The 21,671-nt window shown below is 42.9% G+C and overlaps 1 protein-coding gene across 1 annotated transcript; it reads left to right on the forward strand.

The window, feature by feature from the left end:
* Positions 1–195: 195 nt before the first annotated feature.
* LOC101745602 (ecdysone oxidase-like) lies at positions 196–20,647 on the forward strand. Its single transcript, XM_021346310.3, has 4 exons — positions 196–267; positions 17,012–17,130; positions 18,098–18,228; positions 18,961–20,647. Exons 2-4 carry the CDS (start codon positions 17,031–17,033, stop codon positions 20,581–20,583), a joined length of 1,854 nt encoding a protein of 617 aa, XP_021201985.1. The 5' UTR covers positions 196–267; positions 17,012–17,030; the 3' UTR covers positions 20,584–20,647.
* Positions 20,648–21,671: the final 1,024 nt, after the last annotated feature.

Here is a 21,671-nt window from a genome sequence, read left to right on the forward strand (position 1 = left end):
TTCAGTTTGAAAGCCATTCCGTGGGACATGATATTTATGAATTAACTAATCACATCTATGACTGACTTTGTGGCGCGGTAAATAGCGCCCCAGACTGTTGCGCCAAGGTTCACGGGTTCGATTCCCACATCAGGCAAACATTGTATGATGAACAGGTTTGTTTGCTCTTTTTGTCTGGGTGTTTATCAACGTATTTAACACGTTCACGCCGGCGTGCCCCACCGGTGGTTCACACTTGACTGTTCCGTGGGGCGACGTGCATCACAGGTGAGTCATTTGTTTTAAGAAAATAAGTCCTTTAAGTATCCCAAATGTCTTCCCAAAAAAGGAAATGATATTGTTGTTTAATTCGGAATCACTATTCACTACATATATCAGAACTTTTACAACCTCGTATTTAGTTTGTTAGATTTGTTTCCAGCTATTTATTATTTAGATAATTATATTACTATTATATGATTGCTAGTTTGAGAAGTTAATATTCGTAATAACAGTGGTCTCGTTTCCTGTGAAGTTGCCGCTGTAAAATACTGGCCATCTGTAACGTATTGTATGTATGGCTGTAATACTTTCTAAATTATAGTGAAATTTATTTAAAACTTCCTGACATGGAAATTTTGAACTAATATAATGAAACCCGTGGTCGCCCGCAAAACAACGTCGTAAAGTCAACAACGATGAATTAGGCGATACTCGACCCCGGCCGCGAGAGTACGGGACCCCGCGACGCGCTTTTTCCTTTGGCAGAAGGGAGGTAAATCCTTCGGCCTTCGTAGCAGGCGAGAATTCAACCTCCTTGTCCTTCTTCAAAGGAGGCTTGCAGCAAGTAAATCAGCGGTAGACAGCGGCTTGGCTCTGTCCCTGCCATTGCTGACGTTCATGAGCGACAGTAATCACTCACCATCTGGTGGGCCGTATACTCGTCTGTCTACAATGATAATTTTATTATCATTATTAATATTAATTAATAATATTATCATTGTAGACAGACCCTTTTTTTAAAGAGGTACCGCCCTGTTGTCTATATAATCGTGAAGCAGTAATACGTTTCGGTTTGAAGGATGGGCAGCCGTTGTAACTATACTGAGACCTTAGAACTTATATCACAAGGTGGGTGGCAGCATTTACGTTGTAGATGTCTATGGGCTCCGATAACTACTTAATATCAGGTGGGCCGTGAGCTCATTCATTCATCAATGCAACGAAAATAAAATTGTGATCTCGCTCGGGTAGGTACCTACATCCCGCCTCTCTCTGCTGTACGGTACCATTGTACTGTTGATACTGTACAATTGAGACGTCGGCCTCATGACTCAGGATGAGTAGCAGCTAGCTCTTAGTGATGGCATCCGGTGACCATGGCCGCGGCCGTGAGCTCGAACATCTACCTACTGAATAAAAATACGATGTACTTAATTGAGGCTTCCACCTTGTGTTTCAATGTGGATGGCGGCTATATGTTCTGGTAACCACTTAGCACCGCACGGACGGTAAGCACGTCTTTTTAACTTCGCAAATAGAGAGCAACATCAGTATACCAAACATTGTTGAATCACAGTAATCTGATCAAACCGACACAAGATAAGAAGTAAACAGTTTGACGGATTCAATTTAAATGAACACAAAACGGTCCCGAGGGGCGCCGGGGGGGGGGACGTTCCGAAGACGTTTCTCCTCAAATATTGGATTATGTAAAACTGGACCCGCTCGTAGTGTTGCTGGATTTATCAAAAGCTCGAGTTCTTTGGATATTTATGATAAGAACAGGTAGATATGGAACTGGGTCACGTTTCTTCTGATACGTATGATCTGGTAGTTACTGGAGCTCACAGATATCATTGCTCTACTTCTGCTCCCTACACGCCTTGCGCGTCTTATCAACTGTAATTAGCAAATTTTTTATCTTCCGAACTATTATATTTTATTTTATTTTATTAAACATGTAATTCCCAATGAAGTAGGAAACCTATGGAAATGAAACGTCAACCAAGATTTCGTGCCAGTGTGACGTCATCTGGCCACAAAACATGGCGGCTTTAGTGCTGTACAAAAGATTTCAATGTTATCAGGTTTTATCGATAAACGTTCTTGGCTCATTTTATTTTAAATATTGTTGAGTATTATTTATTTGTAGAATTTATACTTTAATGGGAAGTAAGTAGGTATATTGTTATGTGCAAATATGATATGATTTAGATGGGTGAAATCTAAGACAAGTTCGTCCTTCGAATTTGCCAAGTAAACGATATGATGATTTTTAAAAGTTGCTACACTGATTTCATAAAGTTGTCGTTTGTCGCAAAACATAAAGATATGGCGTAGTTCAAAGCCATCAGCCCATTTCTAGCATGCTAAATGTTATCGTATTTTGAGTACGTGTTTTTCTTAGACTATTACAATCTATTTTAATTGTTTTGCTGACTCTAAAGTCCGTAACATACTACCGCAGCGCACCCCAAGGAAGGTGCGCCGCACCATTTGGATCACTTTCGCTTGAGAGTGATTCAAATTTTAAACTTATCAAGGGACCGCGTGAAAAAAAAACACCTACAGAACATTTATTCATTAATTACAAACGTCATTCCTTGTGACTTCCTCTCTAAAATCACTTAATTATTAAATATTTAACAAATTTACAATAGTGTTTTGCTCACTGCGGAATAAAACTATTTTATTTAAATAGTTCCGAAGAGATTTTGTCGGTAGCCTTTTTCCCGAAATATCTAAACAGAACGTCTAAATATGTTTTGATGACATATTTTAAAGTGGTATTTATGATTAGTGTCATGATCAATAGATTCCGACCGAAAAATGGATTTTTCGGATGAGGGCTCCATAATGAATTTAAATACATATAGATATAGTTTTAGGGCATCGACTTTCTTGAGATCCTATAAAATACGTTTTAATTATTATTTTTGTATGTTTTAAGCATGATAAATTATGAAATTTTATATAATCAATCATATTAAATCGATATCAAAGTCAATAAATAATGTACAACCCAAAACAGACGGCCGAACTGACGTGACAATGACATTTGGCGCGCTAAACATGGCGGATTTTCGGCCTCATTGGACGGAGACGGAGATATTTACGTATATTCATGTTTCATTTTATGTACGCACTGAAATACTGTTATATTGTTTTCCTGCGAGTTAAAGTGCTGAGTAAGAACGAGATAGATATATGTTTACGTATGTGCCTTCAAAATGGGTGCTATTTATATAAGCAATTGTACGTATAGAACAATATGTCGTGTCCCTACTATATAGGTCTATGGTAATTCCTTATGATTTAACTGAAAATTCACATTGGTCTCTCTACTAAGTGTAGCTTGAATTGCAGAAGACCAAAATTCAGTTTTTTGATACAGAAATTATATGTCCAATGTTATTCCATCAGTGTGGTAGTCGTCCGCGAACACGTCACGAGTACACTAGATTGGGGGGATTAGGGACTAGAGGTAGAATAGGGACAAATCTGGGATGTCACAATACTTTTGTTGAGTTGTCAGAGATTTAACTTTGTTGAAATAAAAATCACTTATTTGATGTTTTAGAATATTAAATAGTTTAATTTAGTCATCAAAGTTTTGTAACTCATTTAAATATATTAATAAATTAATTACCTGAACATAGGTACCCACCTAACAACTAAATACTGCCGGCCCTAGCGAAAAACTCTATTAACCCCTTAAGAGACCCGATTCACCCAATGACTGGGTGAATAGGAACATGTGAGTTTTCGTAACTTTTTATGATTATTCTTTAAAAAAACTATATCTTAATGCATTATTAATGAAAATTTAAACTACCTGAACCATTATGATCTCCGTTTTATTACTATAACTACAAAAAAAAAAGATAAAAATCAATGTCGAACTTAAAAAGTGTCCCGATTCCCCCCATTTTACGTTAGGTAGGTATTTATTAAGAAAAACAGGTCCATGCTCGGAGTCTTGGTACAGTCTTATCACTCAATACGAATTCATTGAGCTTCTTATTTTTTCAGTACCTATTTATTGTTAGTAATGCTTGCGACTGGAATTTCATGTCCAATCAATCTGGATTTTTAATTCGAAAACATGCTAGATTCATGCGGGATAGTTTTTTTTAAATTATGGCTTACACTGAGAAGTTTTTTTTATTGCTTAGATGGGTGGACGAGCTCACAGCCCATCTGGTGTTAAGTGGTTCCTGGAGCCCATAGACATCTACAACGTAAATGCGCCACCCACCTTGTGATATAAGTTCTAAGGTCTCAAGTATAGTTACAACGGCTGCCCCATCCTTCAAACTGAAACGCATTACTGCTTCACGGCAGAAATAGGCAGGGTGGTGGTAACTACCTGTGCGGACTCACAAGAGGTATTACCACCAGCAATTACGCAAATTATAAATTTGCGGGTTTGATTTTTATTACACGATGTTATTCTTTCACCGTGGAAGTCAATCGTGAACAATTGTTGAGTACATATTTCATTAGAAAAATTGGTACTCGCCTGAGATTCGAACACCGTTGCATCGCTCAACACGGATGCACCGGACGTCTTATCCTTTAGGCCACGACGACTTCAAGTAAATTTTTAAAGTCGTTGTGTATATTCAGGAATTTAGTTTAAAGTAAATAGTGTAAGTAGGTTGAGATTCCTCACAGATGCCAATAGTCTTACTACTTTTTGTAACACTTTTTTTGTAATTAAACAGCAATGAACTTTTCCCAGAATTTTAATATTTTCAACATAACCACATTTTTAGATACCAGAATATTCTTGGAAAGGGGAAAACTTTTGAAAATTGACTTCAAAAGATAGTAAATTGCGTTGAATAACAATTTAGCACAAGGTTTTTTTTGTGAATTCTTTGAACAAACTTACAATGGCCGGGAATGGAAGGCATTCACACTGTTACCTTCAGTTTTGTTTGAATTAGAAAAGGTTTCCTTTTGTATATTTCCTTTGGCTAAATTTTATAATTAATAAAGGAAATCTGTTAAGTAAATATTCAAAAACAAAGGCATAAAAACAAAGGTTCCCTTGTTTCATAAAAATCATGACTTTAATTTTACATAAATCTTTCGATAATCTACATTAAGAATTTGTAAAAATGGTGAAAAAAAAACATCTCTGAGATTTCGTTTTGGGCCACGAGCTTCAAACTTTGAATGTATTTCAACAGTGGCATTCCTATTTTTCAATATGGACTGTAGATATAGGCGTGATGGGTCTACATTGTGTGGCGATAACGAAATTGGGATGTGGTCTCCATCGCTCAATAACACCAAAAATGCTAGAGACGGTATCAACCATGCCATGGACGATTTAAATAAGATGCCGCTATTGTCCTGGAAGTAATTTGTCAGCATACGTCAGCCAAGAAAGCATTCATAGAACACAATTGTATACCTACAATTATATATTTAAGAACGACACGGTTCGCTGGCATGAATAAAAAAAAATTCAAGTCGTAAAAAATATATATGGTAAATTACTTAAGCTATAAAAGTAGTTTAAATTTTAAATGATTCGATTCCATTTAATTCTTAAATACTAGATCGTCCTTTGGCTTTGTCTGCGGCTAACTATCAGAATCAGGGAACAGAAAAAACTTGGCAAAAACCTGCAGCACGCTAATCAAAAAAATTCTCTTCTTACTGATGCAACGCGGCCGGAGTGGCTGCAACTTGGATTGGACAGAAAGTTCACTGTGTTGGGTCGCTTTCCACGCACTGCTCACATTTCTTGTCGAATTTGTCGTTGTATTCCACTAGTTCGGCGAGAACGGTGACCATAGACACCGCCCAGTGAGTTTCTCGCCGATTCTTCTAGTGGGTCGCGATTCCGATCTAGTATTAGATTCAGGGAGCATCGCTCTTGCCAGGGCTAGTGTTAGAAATTCTCTCAGGTTGTGCCCGTGACTTCACCCACGGGTCTGAGCGTAGCTGGAATAACCCCTGAGGCTTCCAGCAATTAGGTAGAGAAAAATGGAAGAGTGGGTCAATTGATTGTGGGCCTCTAAGAGATAAGATTTAAATGTGGTTTTCTTTTTGTGTCAAATAAAGTAACTACAAAAAAGTAAAAGTACTAATTTTCGGTCAATCAATTATAATCGATGTAGTTTTGAGAACGGTCTCCGCACCCTACGAACAATATTTGCAGCTTTAATCATTAGATAGAAGTTACATACACAGCGTGCTATTAATATTTAACCAATAATAATTTATGTTTTATTAGAATACAAATCCTACTTCCTATATTACTATCAAAATCGTAAAAGTTTGACGTGAAATTTATATATTTGGTGCGAAACAACACGTATCGGTTGCTGACCAGAGATTTGGGACATATTATACAGACTGAGTAATTAGCTTGAGATTGGCGCGCGGCTGACTAGGAGAATTTGATATAGGCTGTCAAGTATTTTTTACTATAGGTAACTAAAGCACTTGGCAAAGTTACAAGAACAATTCGTTGAGGTTTTGTCAGATCTCCGCACAACATGACGTCCCTTTTTACTCGTAGTAAGTCTTTAAATATTTTCCAAACATTTACGAGTTGAATTTGAATGTTACTTTATTTGTGTTAACTGCTATTTTATCTAAATTTAATGTTTGCACGTTTTCGCGATAACGCTCGACGTTTGTTCGCACATGACCCGTCCTGAAATAGTTTTTAATTATTATAATTTATTATATTGAGCCACAACCACGCTGATATCATAAAAACATATAATTTAAAATTAAAATGATGGCAGATACCTAAACTATTTATTGCAAACAATAGCGACTTCCCTCGGCTTCGCACGAGTGAATTTGTAACCGTTGCTGATAGTACCTACTCAGGTTGCGGCAAGTTCGTGTGTTTGGAGTTTATAAAAGACGGATTTTTTTTTACTCAATATATTGGTCACGACGTAATTGTCTAACAACTAAATCTATTTTTTTGTTATTCGGATAGGGGATCGAACTGCCTCCGAGGGGCCACGCGGTGTATGTGGGACTTGACTGTCTGCCGTTGTTGGGAGCAGACCGCGGGCCCAAGAATATTTTTGGGGCCCTACCGCATCCTCTCATCCCTTGCACTCTCTTACTCGACCTCCGATCGTCGTCAGGGGTCAGTGTGCTTTGTGCCAGTTTTTTAACGTTCTCGATAGCGTAAAAGTTAACTCAAATTTGTATGCAGTTGAAACAGCGCCCCTAGCGGCAAACGTACGCAAACAATCCAACTCCGATTCAAGCGTCTCCGGCCGCTATTTCTTGTAGACTGTTTGAACTAAATCTGACTGCCTTAAAGTAATTTGTATTAAAATCAAAATCAAAATAAAAAGGGAACCGAGACGCCGCGTCAGCCTTTTGCACAGCTGCTCGGTGGACTGGGAGTCATACAACGTTACCCGAAACGCTTGCTCTGCTAGAAATACAGGCCGGGTGGCCGTACCTTAATGCGATAATACCTAGTTTATTTTAACTGTTTTCTTTTGTTTTGGGAATTGAGCCCGTACCTGCTTACGAGATCCCTGTGCCGAATGAGCCCCCGTGATATTTTTTTTTTTTTTTTTTTTTTTATGATTGAAGGATTACTGGTGGCCCTGTGGCCTTTCCAGCTTCACCAGGACAGGTGGGCGAGCAAATGCTCAGCCAGGAGGGGTGGGATTTGCTAACAACTGCCCGAGCGCCTCCGAAGGAGACCTAACAACTCAAGAGCAGTTGCTTCGCGAATGAATCTACTACCGGATCGGAATCGCGACCCACTGAGAAGATCCGGCGAGAAACTCAGCGGGCTGATGCATGGGTTAGGCTGCACGTCGACCTCTTTGTCGAGTTCGACGCGTACGGTTACCGGGGTTCCTCAGCCTGCTCCTAGTGTTAGAGCTGAAGGTATCTAATGCAAGAGTTATTGGATCTGATGGATCCGTAAGGACGTGTCTAGGGCGACGACGGTGACTTGCTCCTGCGTGATCAGGATTCGGGGAGTAGTCAGCGGCAGCAACGATAAGGCGATTATCATGACGCATAGCCTTATCGAAGTAACGTTCCGACACTGACTTCATGTGTTTGCGGATCGATTCGAGGCCCAGGTCGTCGTGTAGGTCGACGTTCCTCACGAACCACGGAGCCCCGACGGCTAACCTGCAAAAGCGGGATTGTAGGGATTGGAGGGTGTCTATGTGTGTGCGGGCCGCGTGAGCGAACACCACACTCGCGTAAGTCATGACGGGCCTTATGCAAGTTTTGTAAAGTGTCACCTTGTTCCGAAGGGACATTTTACTCCGCTTACAGATCATGGGATAGAGTCTGCCGAGAATAAATGCGGCACGATCGCGGACTGTTTTTATATGCGGGCGGAATGTCATGGATGCATCCAGGGTGACTCCCAGGTACTTGACCTTCCTAGCCCAGGGTATAGGTTGGCCGAAGAGGGTGATCGGGGGTGTGATATTTCTCCTCCTAATGCGGGAGGAAATAAGCGGTGAGTTTCCCCTTTGAAATAACACTGCTGTGCTTTTCGCTGGGTTGATGTCTATGCGCCATTTTCGGAACCACTGTCCGAGGGTTAACGCTGCACTCTGGAGCTTACTCGCGATTAGGGACTTGTTTCTACTTGAGTAGTAAACGGTTGTGTCGTCAGCGAATAAGGCTAGCTGAGTCGGCGGCGACCGGGGAATATCGTTAATAAATAAACTAAATAGGAGCGGAGAGAGAACGGAGCCTTGCGGGACTCCAGCCGTGAGTGGTCGCGGGGAGGAGCGGGTTCCCTCTACTCGATATCGAAAAGAGCGGTTAGACAAGAAGTCTCGTATGATGAGCACGAGACTATCCGGTACGCCCATGTTGAAAAGTTTGAAAATCAAACCGTTGTGCCAGACTTTGTCGAACGCTTTTGCGACGTCGAAGAAGAGGGCTCCCGTATAGATCGGTTTTGGTCGGTTAAGTCCTACAAGAATGTGCTCCGTGAGGCGGTGCACCTGTTGTACGCATGAGTGATTTGCACGGAATCCGAATTGTTCATCGATGAGAATGCCCTTTGATGAGACGAAGTCTCTGAGGCGTTTGTAGAGCAAACGCTCATACAGTTTGCCCAGAGACATGAGGAGGCTAATCGGGCGGTAACTCGTCGGATGATTTTTTGGTTTACCGGGTTTATGTATGCCGATAACGTCTGCTTCTTTCCACACCGCGGGAAAGATACAGTTCGCCATAGCGGCATTGAAAATAGATGCCAACATCACGATGAGTTGGATGGGTAGAAGTTTAATAACGCGGTTAGATATACCGTCGGAACCGGGAGCCTTGCGAGGACGTAGGTCTTTGATCAGGTCTTTAACTTCCATTGGGGTGACGGGTGGTAACGCATCCGAGGGTGGCAAGGATGTTCTGCGTTCTACCTCACTGTCTACTAATTCTACATGAACAGGGTCCACGGACTGAGTGCTGGGCGTGCACTGGGTTTGTAATGTATCGACCAGCAGCTCTGCTTTTTCATCATCATCGAATGCCGTGAGTCGGCCTGAGGCGTCTACGAGGGGGGGCATAGTTACTACCGTATCCGATTTGAGAGTACGAGCTAAGCGGTAGTAAGACCGTTGCGAGGGTGCGAGTCCTTCTAAGAAATCAGACCATCTGGCATCTCGGACTTCGGCGATGCGAGACTTTACGTCGCATTGTAGGGCACACATTCGAATTCGATTTTCCACGGTAGGATAGGTAAGAACGCGTCGATTCGCGCATACGATAGGTATCAAATGCGCGGATCGACGCATTCTTAGCTCTAAGGAGTTCCCTAACATCGTCGCGCAAATTGAAGCGGTGAAGGAAGTCCTCCGCTACAGCTTGCTTCGATGACCTATCTAATGTCGAGGTGATGTGTGAGGTTACGATGTCTATGGCTTCAGCGGTATCCTGAGGAGACGGGGTAGAGTCCGGGCTAAACGGGAGCGATGGTGGATCAGATTCAGCCAGGCTGATGCCCAGCGTGTGCCAATCCACCACAGTCCTCGTGACGGGAACGGAATCGGGAGCGCGACCGAGTTTCATAACGACGGGACGGTGGTCTGAATCTAACTCTGAAACTACTTCGATCGAGTGTAAGCGCAGAGCTACGTTTTTTAATAACGCTATGTCGAGTATATCCGGGCGATGCGCGATATTTAGCGGGTAGTGAGTCGGGGTTAGCGGAGCGATGATATCGAAGGCGAGATCATCAACTAGCGCGTCGAGCCGCCTGCCATTAGGGGTTGTGGTGTGAGAATTCCACCTGATGTGTTTACAATTTAGGTCGCCCGCCAGAATGACAGAGCTTCCCATGCTGAGCAGCGCCTCGATATCACTGCTTAGAACAATCTTATCCGGTGGAAGATAAACGGACGCGATAACGATCGGCGCGTGTCCCGTCAGTGAGATTCGGCATACTGATGCTTCGATGTTAACGAGCGCGGGGGGATCGAGCGGGATGCAGTGCAAGGCTCTTCTGTAGTAGATGACGGTACCACCACCACGAGCAGTGAGCCTGTCGTTCCTAACCATGTTATAGTTCGCGATTTTAGGGTCGCGGCGCGCGGGCTTAAGTAGAGTCTCCTGTGCTAAAAATATGTCAATTTGATGGTCACGCAAAAAATCACAAACCTGATCACGTTGATTTGCGAGACCGTATGCGTTAAAAAATCCTATTGTTACGGATAGGGGTTTCAGCCTACTTTTCTACGCCATTGATTACCGGCGGAGTGAGGGGAGGACGTACGTATTTAACGACGCGTATACGTCGGCGTATTCTTGCACAACGGCGATGAAGTGCTGTGCAGTGGAGGCGGCGCGGATGGCGTCACCTAAAGCGTTAACGCGCTCAAAGTTAATCGATTGAAAGAAGTCGATCGCTAGAGCAAGATTGTCGGACGCTGTCGGAGGGCAATTCGCGGGGGAGGGGCGTATCGCGGGGGCGGGACGAATCGCGGAGGAGGGAGTTGTAGCCGTGTTCGTGTACGGCAGCGGTTTCGCCCAGGCCGAGCCACTGGGCACCGGCGCCGGAACGAATGCTGGCTTAGCCTGCGACACAGAGGGTGCCGAGGCTTTGATGTCTGGGTGGGAAGCTCGGAGGCGGTTTTGGCGGGCGACGCGGCGATTTATTTTCGGGGCTCGGGGGCATCCGCGGTAATTTGCGGGGTGACCCTGTGTTCGACACAGGACGCAGCTAGGCGGTTCCGTCGCGGTTTTTTGATCGCGAGTGCAAAGGGCCGTAGCGTGATCGCCTAGACACTTGACGCATCGGGGGCGCGCGTGACAGTTACGGGAAGAATGCCCGTACAGTTGACAGTTATGGCACTGGCTAGGAGTGCCTTTTTTATGGGGGGCTTCGACGGCGATACCGGAGAGCCTACAGACGGTACGTATGTTAAAAATTTGCTTACCCTCGGGGGTAGGCTGGAGGGCGACTAGAACCATATTATATGGCTCCCTACCGCGGCCGGTGTGCATGCGGTGCACTGAATTTACTGGTAGGCCTTGTTCCAGAAGGTCGGCCTTGACGAGTTCGGCATCCAACTCTTTAGGGATGCCACGTATGACGGCACGAAGTTCGCGCTCCTCCTGGAGCGTATACGTATGGAAACTTATACGCTCCTTACGGAGGTAAGAAGAGAGGGCCCTATGGTCGTCGGGTGTTTGAACCTTAATTTGAATGCCGTTCGCGAGGTTACGGGCATTCGTGAAATTAATATTTTTGGCCTTAAGGGCCAGGGAAACTCGTTCCCAGGCTGCCTTCTCTTGAAGGATTACCGGGGGAGGGGCTTGGATTTTCTTTTGTACTACCGGGCGCGGCGACGGTGTAGCACGGGCAGGGGGAGCAACGGGGGTCGGTGGACGGAGGCGCGACGCGTTCGCGGCTCTGCTTACTTTGGCGGCCGCGGGAGCTCGGGCTTCCGCAGCGCGCCTCTTACCTTTTTGGACTACTGTGAATCCATCAGTCGAGGGGGCGGGGGAAAGATCGACCTCCATGTCCGACTCCGAGTCGGATGAAGAGGAGGGCGCGGGCGACCCGCAGGCGGGCGTTTTAGAGGGCGCGGGGTTGACGGTCGCGACGGAGGCCACGGACAATCGCTCGGGGGCAGAGGACGGCGCGGGCGCGATGGAGGCCGCGGATGAACGCGTGGACGCGACGTGTGCTGCGGATGAGCGCAGGGCTGGAACCGAGACCGCAGCGATCGACGCGGGAGCTTTGCTCGCGAGTATTGGGGACACGGGAGCGGCGGGCGCGACGGAGACCGCTTCTGAGTTCGCGGCGTGATTGGCCTTAAATTCTAAAAATTCGGCCGATAATGTCGGGTACCTCAGACGGAGGAATTCCGCGAACAGATCGATCGTGGACTCCATTGTAACTGTCACGTGCCCAGGGGGGGCTACCCCGGGACTTTAAACACACTCGCCTTACGGCGAGACCCCAAAACTATAATAATCACGATTAATTACGGCACACAACCGTCCGTTCACAAACGGGCCACTAAGTTGCCGAACGAATTCCAGGAATTTAGGGGTCCGCCCGTTCACAAACGGCGGTGCGACGCAATTAGCACAGGTAGTCACTTCCGAGAAAACACTTGGACGCCAGATGTGCCACGAACCGAGGTCGGGCGATCGAACGAACAATGAGCACGTCAGCACGCGGCGAGTGCTTGGATCGGAATGTGCCCCCGTGATATCTGGGATGGCCGAAGACACTCACTAGATGACTCCATTTGCTCGAGCGTCCCATCTCTGCCGGAGACACGGCCCGCAAGAGGTAGAAGGGGTAACCGCGACCAATACAAGATGAGACGCCAAATATGACTAGCTGAATTAAACTTGTATAATTTACCTATACTATAAGAGTATATGTATAATTGCGTATATGTAGTGAAAATCGTATATTTAAGCAGCACGATTTACAGATGAAATATAATAAATGGTTTTTATGCTACTTAGTGATAAATCTTAGAATCTAAACGATCCTCAAATCGAAGCGAATTGTTCCGTGTCCCGTGAAACCCGATCGACGCATGTCTCCCTCAAAATTATATGAAATGATTTCCGAAAACACTTGGCTCTTACTCCACACCGATAACGACTATTATCGCTTGTATGAAGAAATATTTTGTATCCACATAAATATTGCTTTCAATACGACATTCAGTGGTTTTATTGAGACGTTCCAAATATAAATGAGTTTGGGAATATTGATGGTATTGTAATGGAATTTGGTTATTTACTTATTTATTAAATAAATATTTTGAAAAGATGATCTAACAACAAGAGCTCGCCGGGGCTGGTGTCACCAGTTCGTCTGTTTCTGGCGCGAAGCAATCGTGTGGTTGTTTGTATGTTTTGAAGATTGGGAAAGCAGTCCTAAAACAAAATAGAGGTTAAAGAATTGTCCGGACTTGACATTTGTATGAGAACAGTCCCTAGCGCCTAGCGCCAGCCGAACCGACGTCCTCCTGATTTTTGCCTCACATCAAAATGCTACTTCGGTTTCATGAATTTAAATGGTTTTTATTTTGTTCTAGAAGAACGCTGCAGGGCGTGATCGGCGCTTTCAGGTTTTTATGACTCGTATCTGTGAATCAATTATATGATGATCATTAATTTAAATTTATTACACGAAACTTATAGCGTATCAGAATATAAAAATATTCTCTCAGTGCGAGTATTAATCGCGAACTTAGAGGTTCGTCAACACTTGTTCAAATAGCTGTGTAATAAATAATCAATAGTGTACATACGTTCAATTCACGAAGTTATCGTCGAAATATGAAAAGGTGGGTATTTATTAGCTAGTTTATTAAAATTTGTTAGCTTGGCTAATCTGGCAACCTGCAGGACTGACGGGCCTGATCGCTGTGGACACAGACGAAGTCTTTATTACATTTTAGTCTTCTATTCTGTTCACTTTTCTCTAGTTTTCACAGTCCCTGGAAACTAACACAGAAAACAAATCAGTCCGCTTCTAATTGTTCATCGCTTGCGTCATCATGCTTTTCAGCCTCACCAGGAGACGTCGGCGAGCAAAGGTTCAGCCAGGAGGGGTGGGATTTGCTAACAACTGTCCGAGCGCCTCCAAAAGAGACCTAACTACTCAAGAGCATAGCCTTAACTAAGTAAAGTTCCGACGCTGGCTTCATGTGTTTTCGTATCGATTCGAGGTCAAGGTTGTCGTGTAGGTCAACGTTCCTCACGGACCACGGTGCTCCGACGGCTAACCTGCAAAAACGGGATTGTAGGGATTGGAGGGTGTCTATGTGTGTGCGGACCGCGTGAGCGAACACTGCATTTGCGTAAGGCATGACGGGTCTTATGAAAGTTTGGTAAAGTGTCACCTTGTTCCGATGGGACATTTTATTCCGCTTACTTTTCATGGGGTAGGGTCTGCCGAGAATAAATTCAGCACGTTCGCGGACTGATATTATATTTACTGTGGGCGGAATGTCACGGATGCATCCAGGGTGACTCCCAGGTACTTGACCTTCCTGGCCCTGGGAATAGGTTTGCTAAAGAGGGTGATCGAGGCTAAGATATTTCTCCTCCTAATACAGGAGGAAATCCGTCTAAAGTTTCCCCTTTGAAATAGCACCACTGTGCTTTTCGCTGGGTTGATGTCTATGCGCCATTTTCGGAACCACTGTCCGAGGGTTACGGCTGCGCTCTTGAGATTCGCGATTAAGGACTTGTTTCTACTCGAGTAGTAAACGGTTTTGTCGTCAGCGAATAAGGCTAAGGCTAACTGGGTCGGCGGCGACCGGGAAATGTCGTAATGACTAAATAAATTAAATAGTAGCGGTAGCTCGTCGAATTATTTTTTGGTTTACCGGATTTATGTATGTATGCCGATAACGACCGCTTCTTTCCACACCGCGGGAAAGATACAGTTTGTCATAGTGGGATTGAAAATATATGTCGTAGATATACCGTCTGAACCGGGAGCCTTCCGAGGACGTAGGTCTTTGATCAGGTCTTTAACTTTCATCGGGGTAACGGATCGTACGATGCGTCTCAGGGTGGCAAGGAGGCTCTGCACTCAATCTCAATGTCTACTAATTCTATATGTACGGGGTCCGCGAATTGAATGTGGAGGGTGCACTGGGCTTGCAATGTATCCACCGGCAGTTTTGATTTTTTGTCGTCATCGTACGTCTTGAGTCGGCCTGAGAGTCCTACGGGGGGAGGGGGTCATCTCCAATATGAGAGTCCGAGCTAAACGGTGGTAAGATCGTTGGGAGGGCGCGAGTTGGGGTGGGAGAGGCCGCGTAAGAGCTTGTGGCGCATTTAGCTTTGTAAGCAAAAAATCTGATGAGATCGACGGGTAGTGTTCGGGAGGAATTCCGCGAACAAAGCGTTGGTCGGTTCAATTGCTGTGTGTCCACGGGGGCGTCCCCGGGACTCAAACGCGCGCAGTCAATGACATTTTATAATTACGTCACACAGATCGACTGATCACAAGGAGGCCACTAAGTTGCCGAATGAGTTCTGCGAACTTAGGCGGTCCGATTGATCAGAGGTGGCGATGCGATGCAGTTAGTGCGGGTAAACACTTCCGGGAAACACTCGGTCGCACACTGTGGCAAATGTGCCACAAGCCGAGGTCGGGCGATCGAGCGGTCGATGAGCACGTCCACACGCGACGGGTGCTTCGGTCGGAACTAATTATTATACTCTTGGCTGGTGCAAACAAGCGATGTCGCGTTTCTTGTGCAGTATGTTTTGAGAAAGTCTTCTTCTATAAATCAGAGTGCGTTACTGATAACCAACTCTCTTGGTTAAGTAAAAGTGCTCCATTGCGCTCTATTTTCTTCTCATTTAACTACAGTTGTAATTCGCATGGAAACATTGCGAAGTCATTTGGATAATAAAATATTTATTTGGTCTTCACGTGTTTTTAAATATATATAAGGTCTATGAACTTCCAATTATACTTATTAACATAATTTTAAATAAGACTTCAATATTTTGCTCTGTTAAAATAAAGAAACGACATTTAAAGTCTATTTCATAGTACGTTCGCTTACAATTTTACGGAGAAATTAATTTTATATCTTCATATTTTTTAATCTTTGTCATCACTGTTTTATGATTGACGTTACACATTAATTGCGAACTAATCCTCGAACAACGGAAGCGCGGAAAAAGTTAACATTAAGGGAAGTCCACTTTCTTTACATATAAATATTAATTTAACTTTTGAAAACTACACATAAGATAAATTAAAAGAGCAAAGTATAAAAATATAAAATATAAAAGCAAATTATTTTTGCTACACAACTGCAGATTGTATGTACACATTATGAGAGCGCGGTATCGAAAATATCACATTTCTAAAAAAAATTCCTTGAGCGCCTCTTCAACATTTATAATCTTAAATATTTTCAATTTCCCTCTGAGAGCTTGAAAGTTTTATAAGAAAAAAAACAGCGTTTGAGAAGTTATATATCAGACTGGTAAAATGTCTGTCTTAATTTCTTCAACACCAGCTTATTTACAAAGTTTTTTTTTTAATTATACTAATACAATATTCACATAGAATTAAATAGCAAAAAAGTTAGTCGACATCACAGGAGACCGAAGAGCTGGCAGCTACTTCGGACAAAGAATTAGTGTAGCTATTTAGAGAGGGAATGCTGCCAGTTTGTTCGCAACCTTCCCTAAAGGGGCTCCTTTTAATAATATATTTTAGTCATTATATTATATTTAAGGTTTTTAGTTTTAGATTCATTGTTCTAGTATATATATTTTTTATTTCTGCATAGAATTAGCTAATTCTAGAAAAGCTGGTCCACACGGAATATTTTAGATGGAGATATGAGACTGAGATTGGTAATCTTAACCATTTTTATTTCCATTATGCTTAGAAAAGCCGGGGTGTAGGTTGTGAGAGCTTAGCTCATTTTGCTTTGTTCTTATAGTGACTCATGTGTGTATGTAATATTAATATACACATCTGGCGCTCTTTAATTCTTTCTCACTGGTAATCCGAACGGCTTTTTATTATTAGGTCCTTATGGTGTGCTGCCATGGCGCTGGTGATCGGGTCGGCATCTGCAAGTTCATTGCTCCTTGATGACGTGGTGTATGACACACTATACCAATACCCACCTGGAATTATTCTGAAAGGTACTGATGCTATTTGAAGTTTGTATCCCTCGGTTATATTTTCTGTTCGGTTCGGTTCGCGGTAGGACTTCAATATACAGTAAAACCTGGGTAAGTGAGAATTGGATAAGTGAGAAAACTCTATAAGTGAGAGTAATAGCCAGGACCCGTAATTTTAATCTCCCAAAACCTCAATTAGCGAGAAACAGAAACCTTTGTCAGAGAGAGTCGTTTTTCCCTCATGGACCTCCGTAAGTGAGATTGCTACTTATCTATACCTCTATAAGCGACAGTCGAGCTTTATTTATTTATATTATTTAGGAGGAACAAATGACAAAACAAATTACATTTAACATCTGCTATTTTATGACTCATTCTTAACTTTCGTGAAACTTCCTACCATTGTTTTTGTATTGTTTTCTCGTCAATATTGAACCTATTCATTTCGTGGAACTAAATAACGTTGTTATTTTATCGCAATCTTTTCGAATGGACACGTGTGCCTGTGTACCGTCCTGTTTGTCGGACTTACTCAGTTTATCGTTAATCAATTGCGAAGGAAAGTTTTGTTCTGCATCATGTCAAAACGGAAAATTAAAGTACTGTCATTAAGTGATAAACTTAAAATAGTGAATGCGTTTGAATCCGGAAAATCGCGAAATGAAATTCAGAAGGTGCATTAGCGAGAAACTCGGGTTAGTGAGAAACCTCTATAAGCTAAAATGAGATTGTGTTTCTTTGAACTCTCGCTTATCCAGGTTTGACTGTATATATATATATATGTGTGTGTGCGTGTGTGTGCCTGTTCGTGCGTGCGTGCGTGTGCGTGTGTGTGTGTGTGTGTGCGTGTGTGCATGAATGTATGTATGTAGGTTATGATACGTACCTGTGCGAGCTCACATACCCCTTACGAGCACTCATCACAGAAATATGCAACTTGTTGGTTTTAATATATAATTGGTATTATTTTGTAACAATGATATTTCAGACGGAGCAGAATATGACTACGTTGTGGTCGGGGCGGGGGCGGCTGGTGCTGCGGCCGCTTCTCGACTGGCGCTGAAGGGGTTCAGTGTTGTACTCATAGAAGCCGGTGGTGATCCTGACGCACTTTCTAAAGTAAATGCCCCTTACATTTGTATCTTGATTTATGCTTAAAGTAATTATGAATATTATGTCTTCACTGTTAATATCCAACTAAAGTACATATATTGTTAAGCGCTGGGGCTCGGGTTAAACAAAACTTTCACCGAAGTACAAATTAAAACTCTATATAACACTTAGAACACTTCAGAATTCGCAATTACCTTCCTAGCTTCGCTTCAGGTGATCCGTTTGCTGCTTCGCTTCGAGTAGAACCGATTACTAACTCCCTTCGTATCATTTTTGCAATGCTTTTATAGTCGATACGACAAGTCCACAATTATCGAGAACATTTCCAGTAGTACTAGTCGTTTCGTTTGTGTTTTCGCTCTTTGATAATAGATGCCCTTACACTTCTCGAACCTTCTCGTTTTTTTTTCATTCTTTTGATATTCATTTCTGCTATTTGATGACAAACGGCGTCACTCTTACCGAAATAACAATATTCATATTACTGAGAACTAGTTTGGAGAAATGTGATCTTCCTACACGTAAACGGAATTAGCCCAAGATATTAATTAATTAGTAGTAATTAAATTAGCTAAGGGAACTTGGATAAGAAAATATAAAGTGAAGATATAATAATAAAACTACAGATGGATGACGGAGAAGAAATAGTAGCTGGACAAAGTTGCAGTCGCACACCGTCCATCGTCCAAAGAATGGCCAGACGGACTAAAATTAACAAGTTTTAATTCCTAATTTCAGATCCCAATGGCTGCAATGGGGCTCCTCGGATCACCTATCGACTGGCAATACAAGACCATATCCAACAACGTATCCTGTCTCTCCTTTCAGGGTAAACAGTGCAGGTTTGCACGCGGAAAGTGTCTCGGAGGCTCAACTTCTATTAACTATATGCTGTACACCAGAGGAAACCGACTTGATTATGATGAAATGAACATTCCTGGCTGGAGATGGAAGGATTTGAAACCATATTTCCTCCGTTACGAAGGACTTCAAATCGCAAAAAATTACCCACCATCTTCAAGGATCTACCACAACACATCCGGCATTTTGAAAATTGAGTATTTCGATGATCCCCGAAATCCGTGGCAATTCCGGCTCGTCACTGGAATGAAGGATTTAAATGTGCCATTCAATAAAGATTTGAATGGAAAGAACCAAATCGGCGTGTCAAAGGTGGCGGGCTATGTGTACAAGGGTGAGCGCATGAGCACCGCTCGTGCGTACCTGTCTAGAGACGATGTTAAGAAAGCCTTAAACGTAGCCAAGAATGCTTTTTGTACCGGTGTCATCATAGATGACAATAATGTCGCAAGGGGCGTAACAGTCATTCAAGGTCTGCTGAATGTAACCGTGTTAGCGCGGAAAGAAGTAATCTTGAGTGCAGGCGCAGTTGGAACTCCACAGATTCTTATGTTATCAGGCATAGGACCAGATTATCATTTAAAAAGTTTGGGAATTAAAGTGCGGAAAAATCTGACAGTCGGTGACGATATGAGTGACCACGTCCTACCGCTGATAATAGTTAAAGTGGATAAAGGACACAGCATACCTCAAAAATTATCACCACTTATTGGGAGAGCAGCACAACTTGGGCAATTCCTCGTGGCTGGAGATGGACCCCTAGCTTCTAATGGCATTACGGATATTGTTACCTTAATGAACAGCGATTGCTATGATTACAAAAATCGTAAACTGTATAATAATAGTACTAAATGTGAATACGCAGACTTGCAGATCATTGCCGCCTACGTCGACAGGAGCTTGGTGACAGTCGCGAAACCATTGTTCAAGCACGCGATAGGTCTCAACGACGACGTTGTTGAACAGATAAGTAAAGCGAACGAGGATTACGCTTTAATAATTTTATCACCGGTCGTATTGAAACCGTATTCTCGTGGTAATATCCGTCTCGCTAGTGCTGATCCTACCGAACAACCCGCGATATTCGCTAACTACTTAGGAGATTCCCGAGATGTCGATCAAATGCTGAAACACATAATAGTTTTAGAGCATCTGGTGGAAGCGCCGACCTTTAAGAAACAGAATGCCTCAATCCTGCATCTAAACCTACCTGAATGTCCATCTTATGAAAAATCTAGAGTAAAATATTGGAGATGCTATGCAAGGAGTATGACTTATGCCGTCTATCACGCCGTGGGGACATGTGCGCTGCAAAGAGTGGTTAATGAAAAGCTTCAAGTGTATGGCGTGAAGAATTTAAGAGTTGCCGATTTGAGCGTAATGAAGAAACTAGTTAGGGGCAATACAGAGGCAGTATCAGTAGCTATCGGCGAGAGACTAGTTGATCTCATCGTGGACGACTTGAATAAGAAGACGAAGTGTTGTCCTAGGGCTAAATAATACTGCGCACCTGATTATAGGGAAAAGCTATAAATGACTTCATTAAAAATAATAATAATCAAAATTTGTTTTATTTCAATAAATTATTACTTTATATTAAATTATATGTTAACATTAATCATTGTTAAAGCGTATGCTACCTGTGTGGTGAGGGCGTCTCAAGCTATGTAATTAAGTGAACGTGTAAAATACACAAAAGAAAGGAATGGATCATTGTTAGAGAAAGCCGCTACGGTCGGCCATGCGACCACACGGAGCGGGGCACTGGACCATCTCTGAGCTTGCGAATTCGGAGTGACAATTAGGTTGTGAAGATTGAGGTTGAACAGATCGAGAACATAGCCAGGAAACGAACCAATAATTGGCGTCACAATAAGTATTTTTTACGAGATTGCACAATTTGATGCTTTTGATTCCATGATCAAACATATAATATTTTTTTCTATCAACGTCCGGTGAGACAGGTATGAAAATGAAATGAAAATGCGTAAAAGGCGCAATAGCACAGGGGGAGGGAGGAAGGAATTGCACTATCCTCGATGAGCTCTTAGTTATTAAACGATGCATCAGTTGTAAATACCGGGTACAGCATGCGAACAGCGCGAAGAAAGCCGATATTGTCACTTCCTTTAGTGCCTAAGAGGGTAAGCTAACGGTGGAGCAGCCCGCCGTCAGCTATGAGCTGTCCAAACTGTATCGGTGGTGCTCAGGAGGCGTGCTGCTGCTCCGTCTTCTTTGAGTAAGAAAAAACTAATCAAAATAGTTTGATTGTTAATGTTAAAGTTCCTCAAAAGCATCTAAATAAGCAAACAGTGGAGCAAGGTACTCAACTATTTCGTCTTTGCTCAATTTTAGCCTTTGCCCCTGAGTACCGCTAAATGTAAAGCACATTTTAAGCCCCTACCCCTGCGTGTCGTCCGGCTACCTATTTATGCCGCTAAGCATATTGAGTGGAATAGTAATTATATACATCCAATATATGAGTCGACTATTATCAAAGCCGGCAATCTGACTTTTGGACAATGATTGGTAAATCAGAAAAACGAATTATTGACTTTGTATTCCATTGGCAGTCACAAAACTCTTCT

This window comes from Bombyx mori, chromosome 8 (genome assembly GCF_030269925.1).
Source record: "Bombyx mori chromosome 8, ASM3026992v2".
Taxonomy (NCBI): domain Eukaryota; kingdom Metazoa; phylum Arthropoda; class Insecta; order Lepidoptera; family Bombycidae; genus Bombyx; species Bombyx mori.

Bases quoted from the DNA above. Each gene is read 5' to 3' on its own strand.
- LOC101745602 (XM_021346310.3), top strand. From the start codon at position 17,031: ATGGCGCTGGTGATCGGGTCGGCATCTGCAAGTTCATTGCTCCTTGAT. The intron at 17,131-18,097 runs GTACTGATGCTA...ATGATATTTCAG, and splicing joins ACCTGGAATTATTCTGAAAG to ACGGAGCAGAATATGACTAC. The intron at 18,229-18,960 runs GTAAATGCCCCT...TCCTAATTTCAG, and splicing joins ATCCTGACGCACTTTCTAAA to ATCCCAATGGCTGCAATGGG.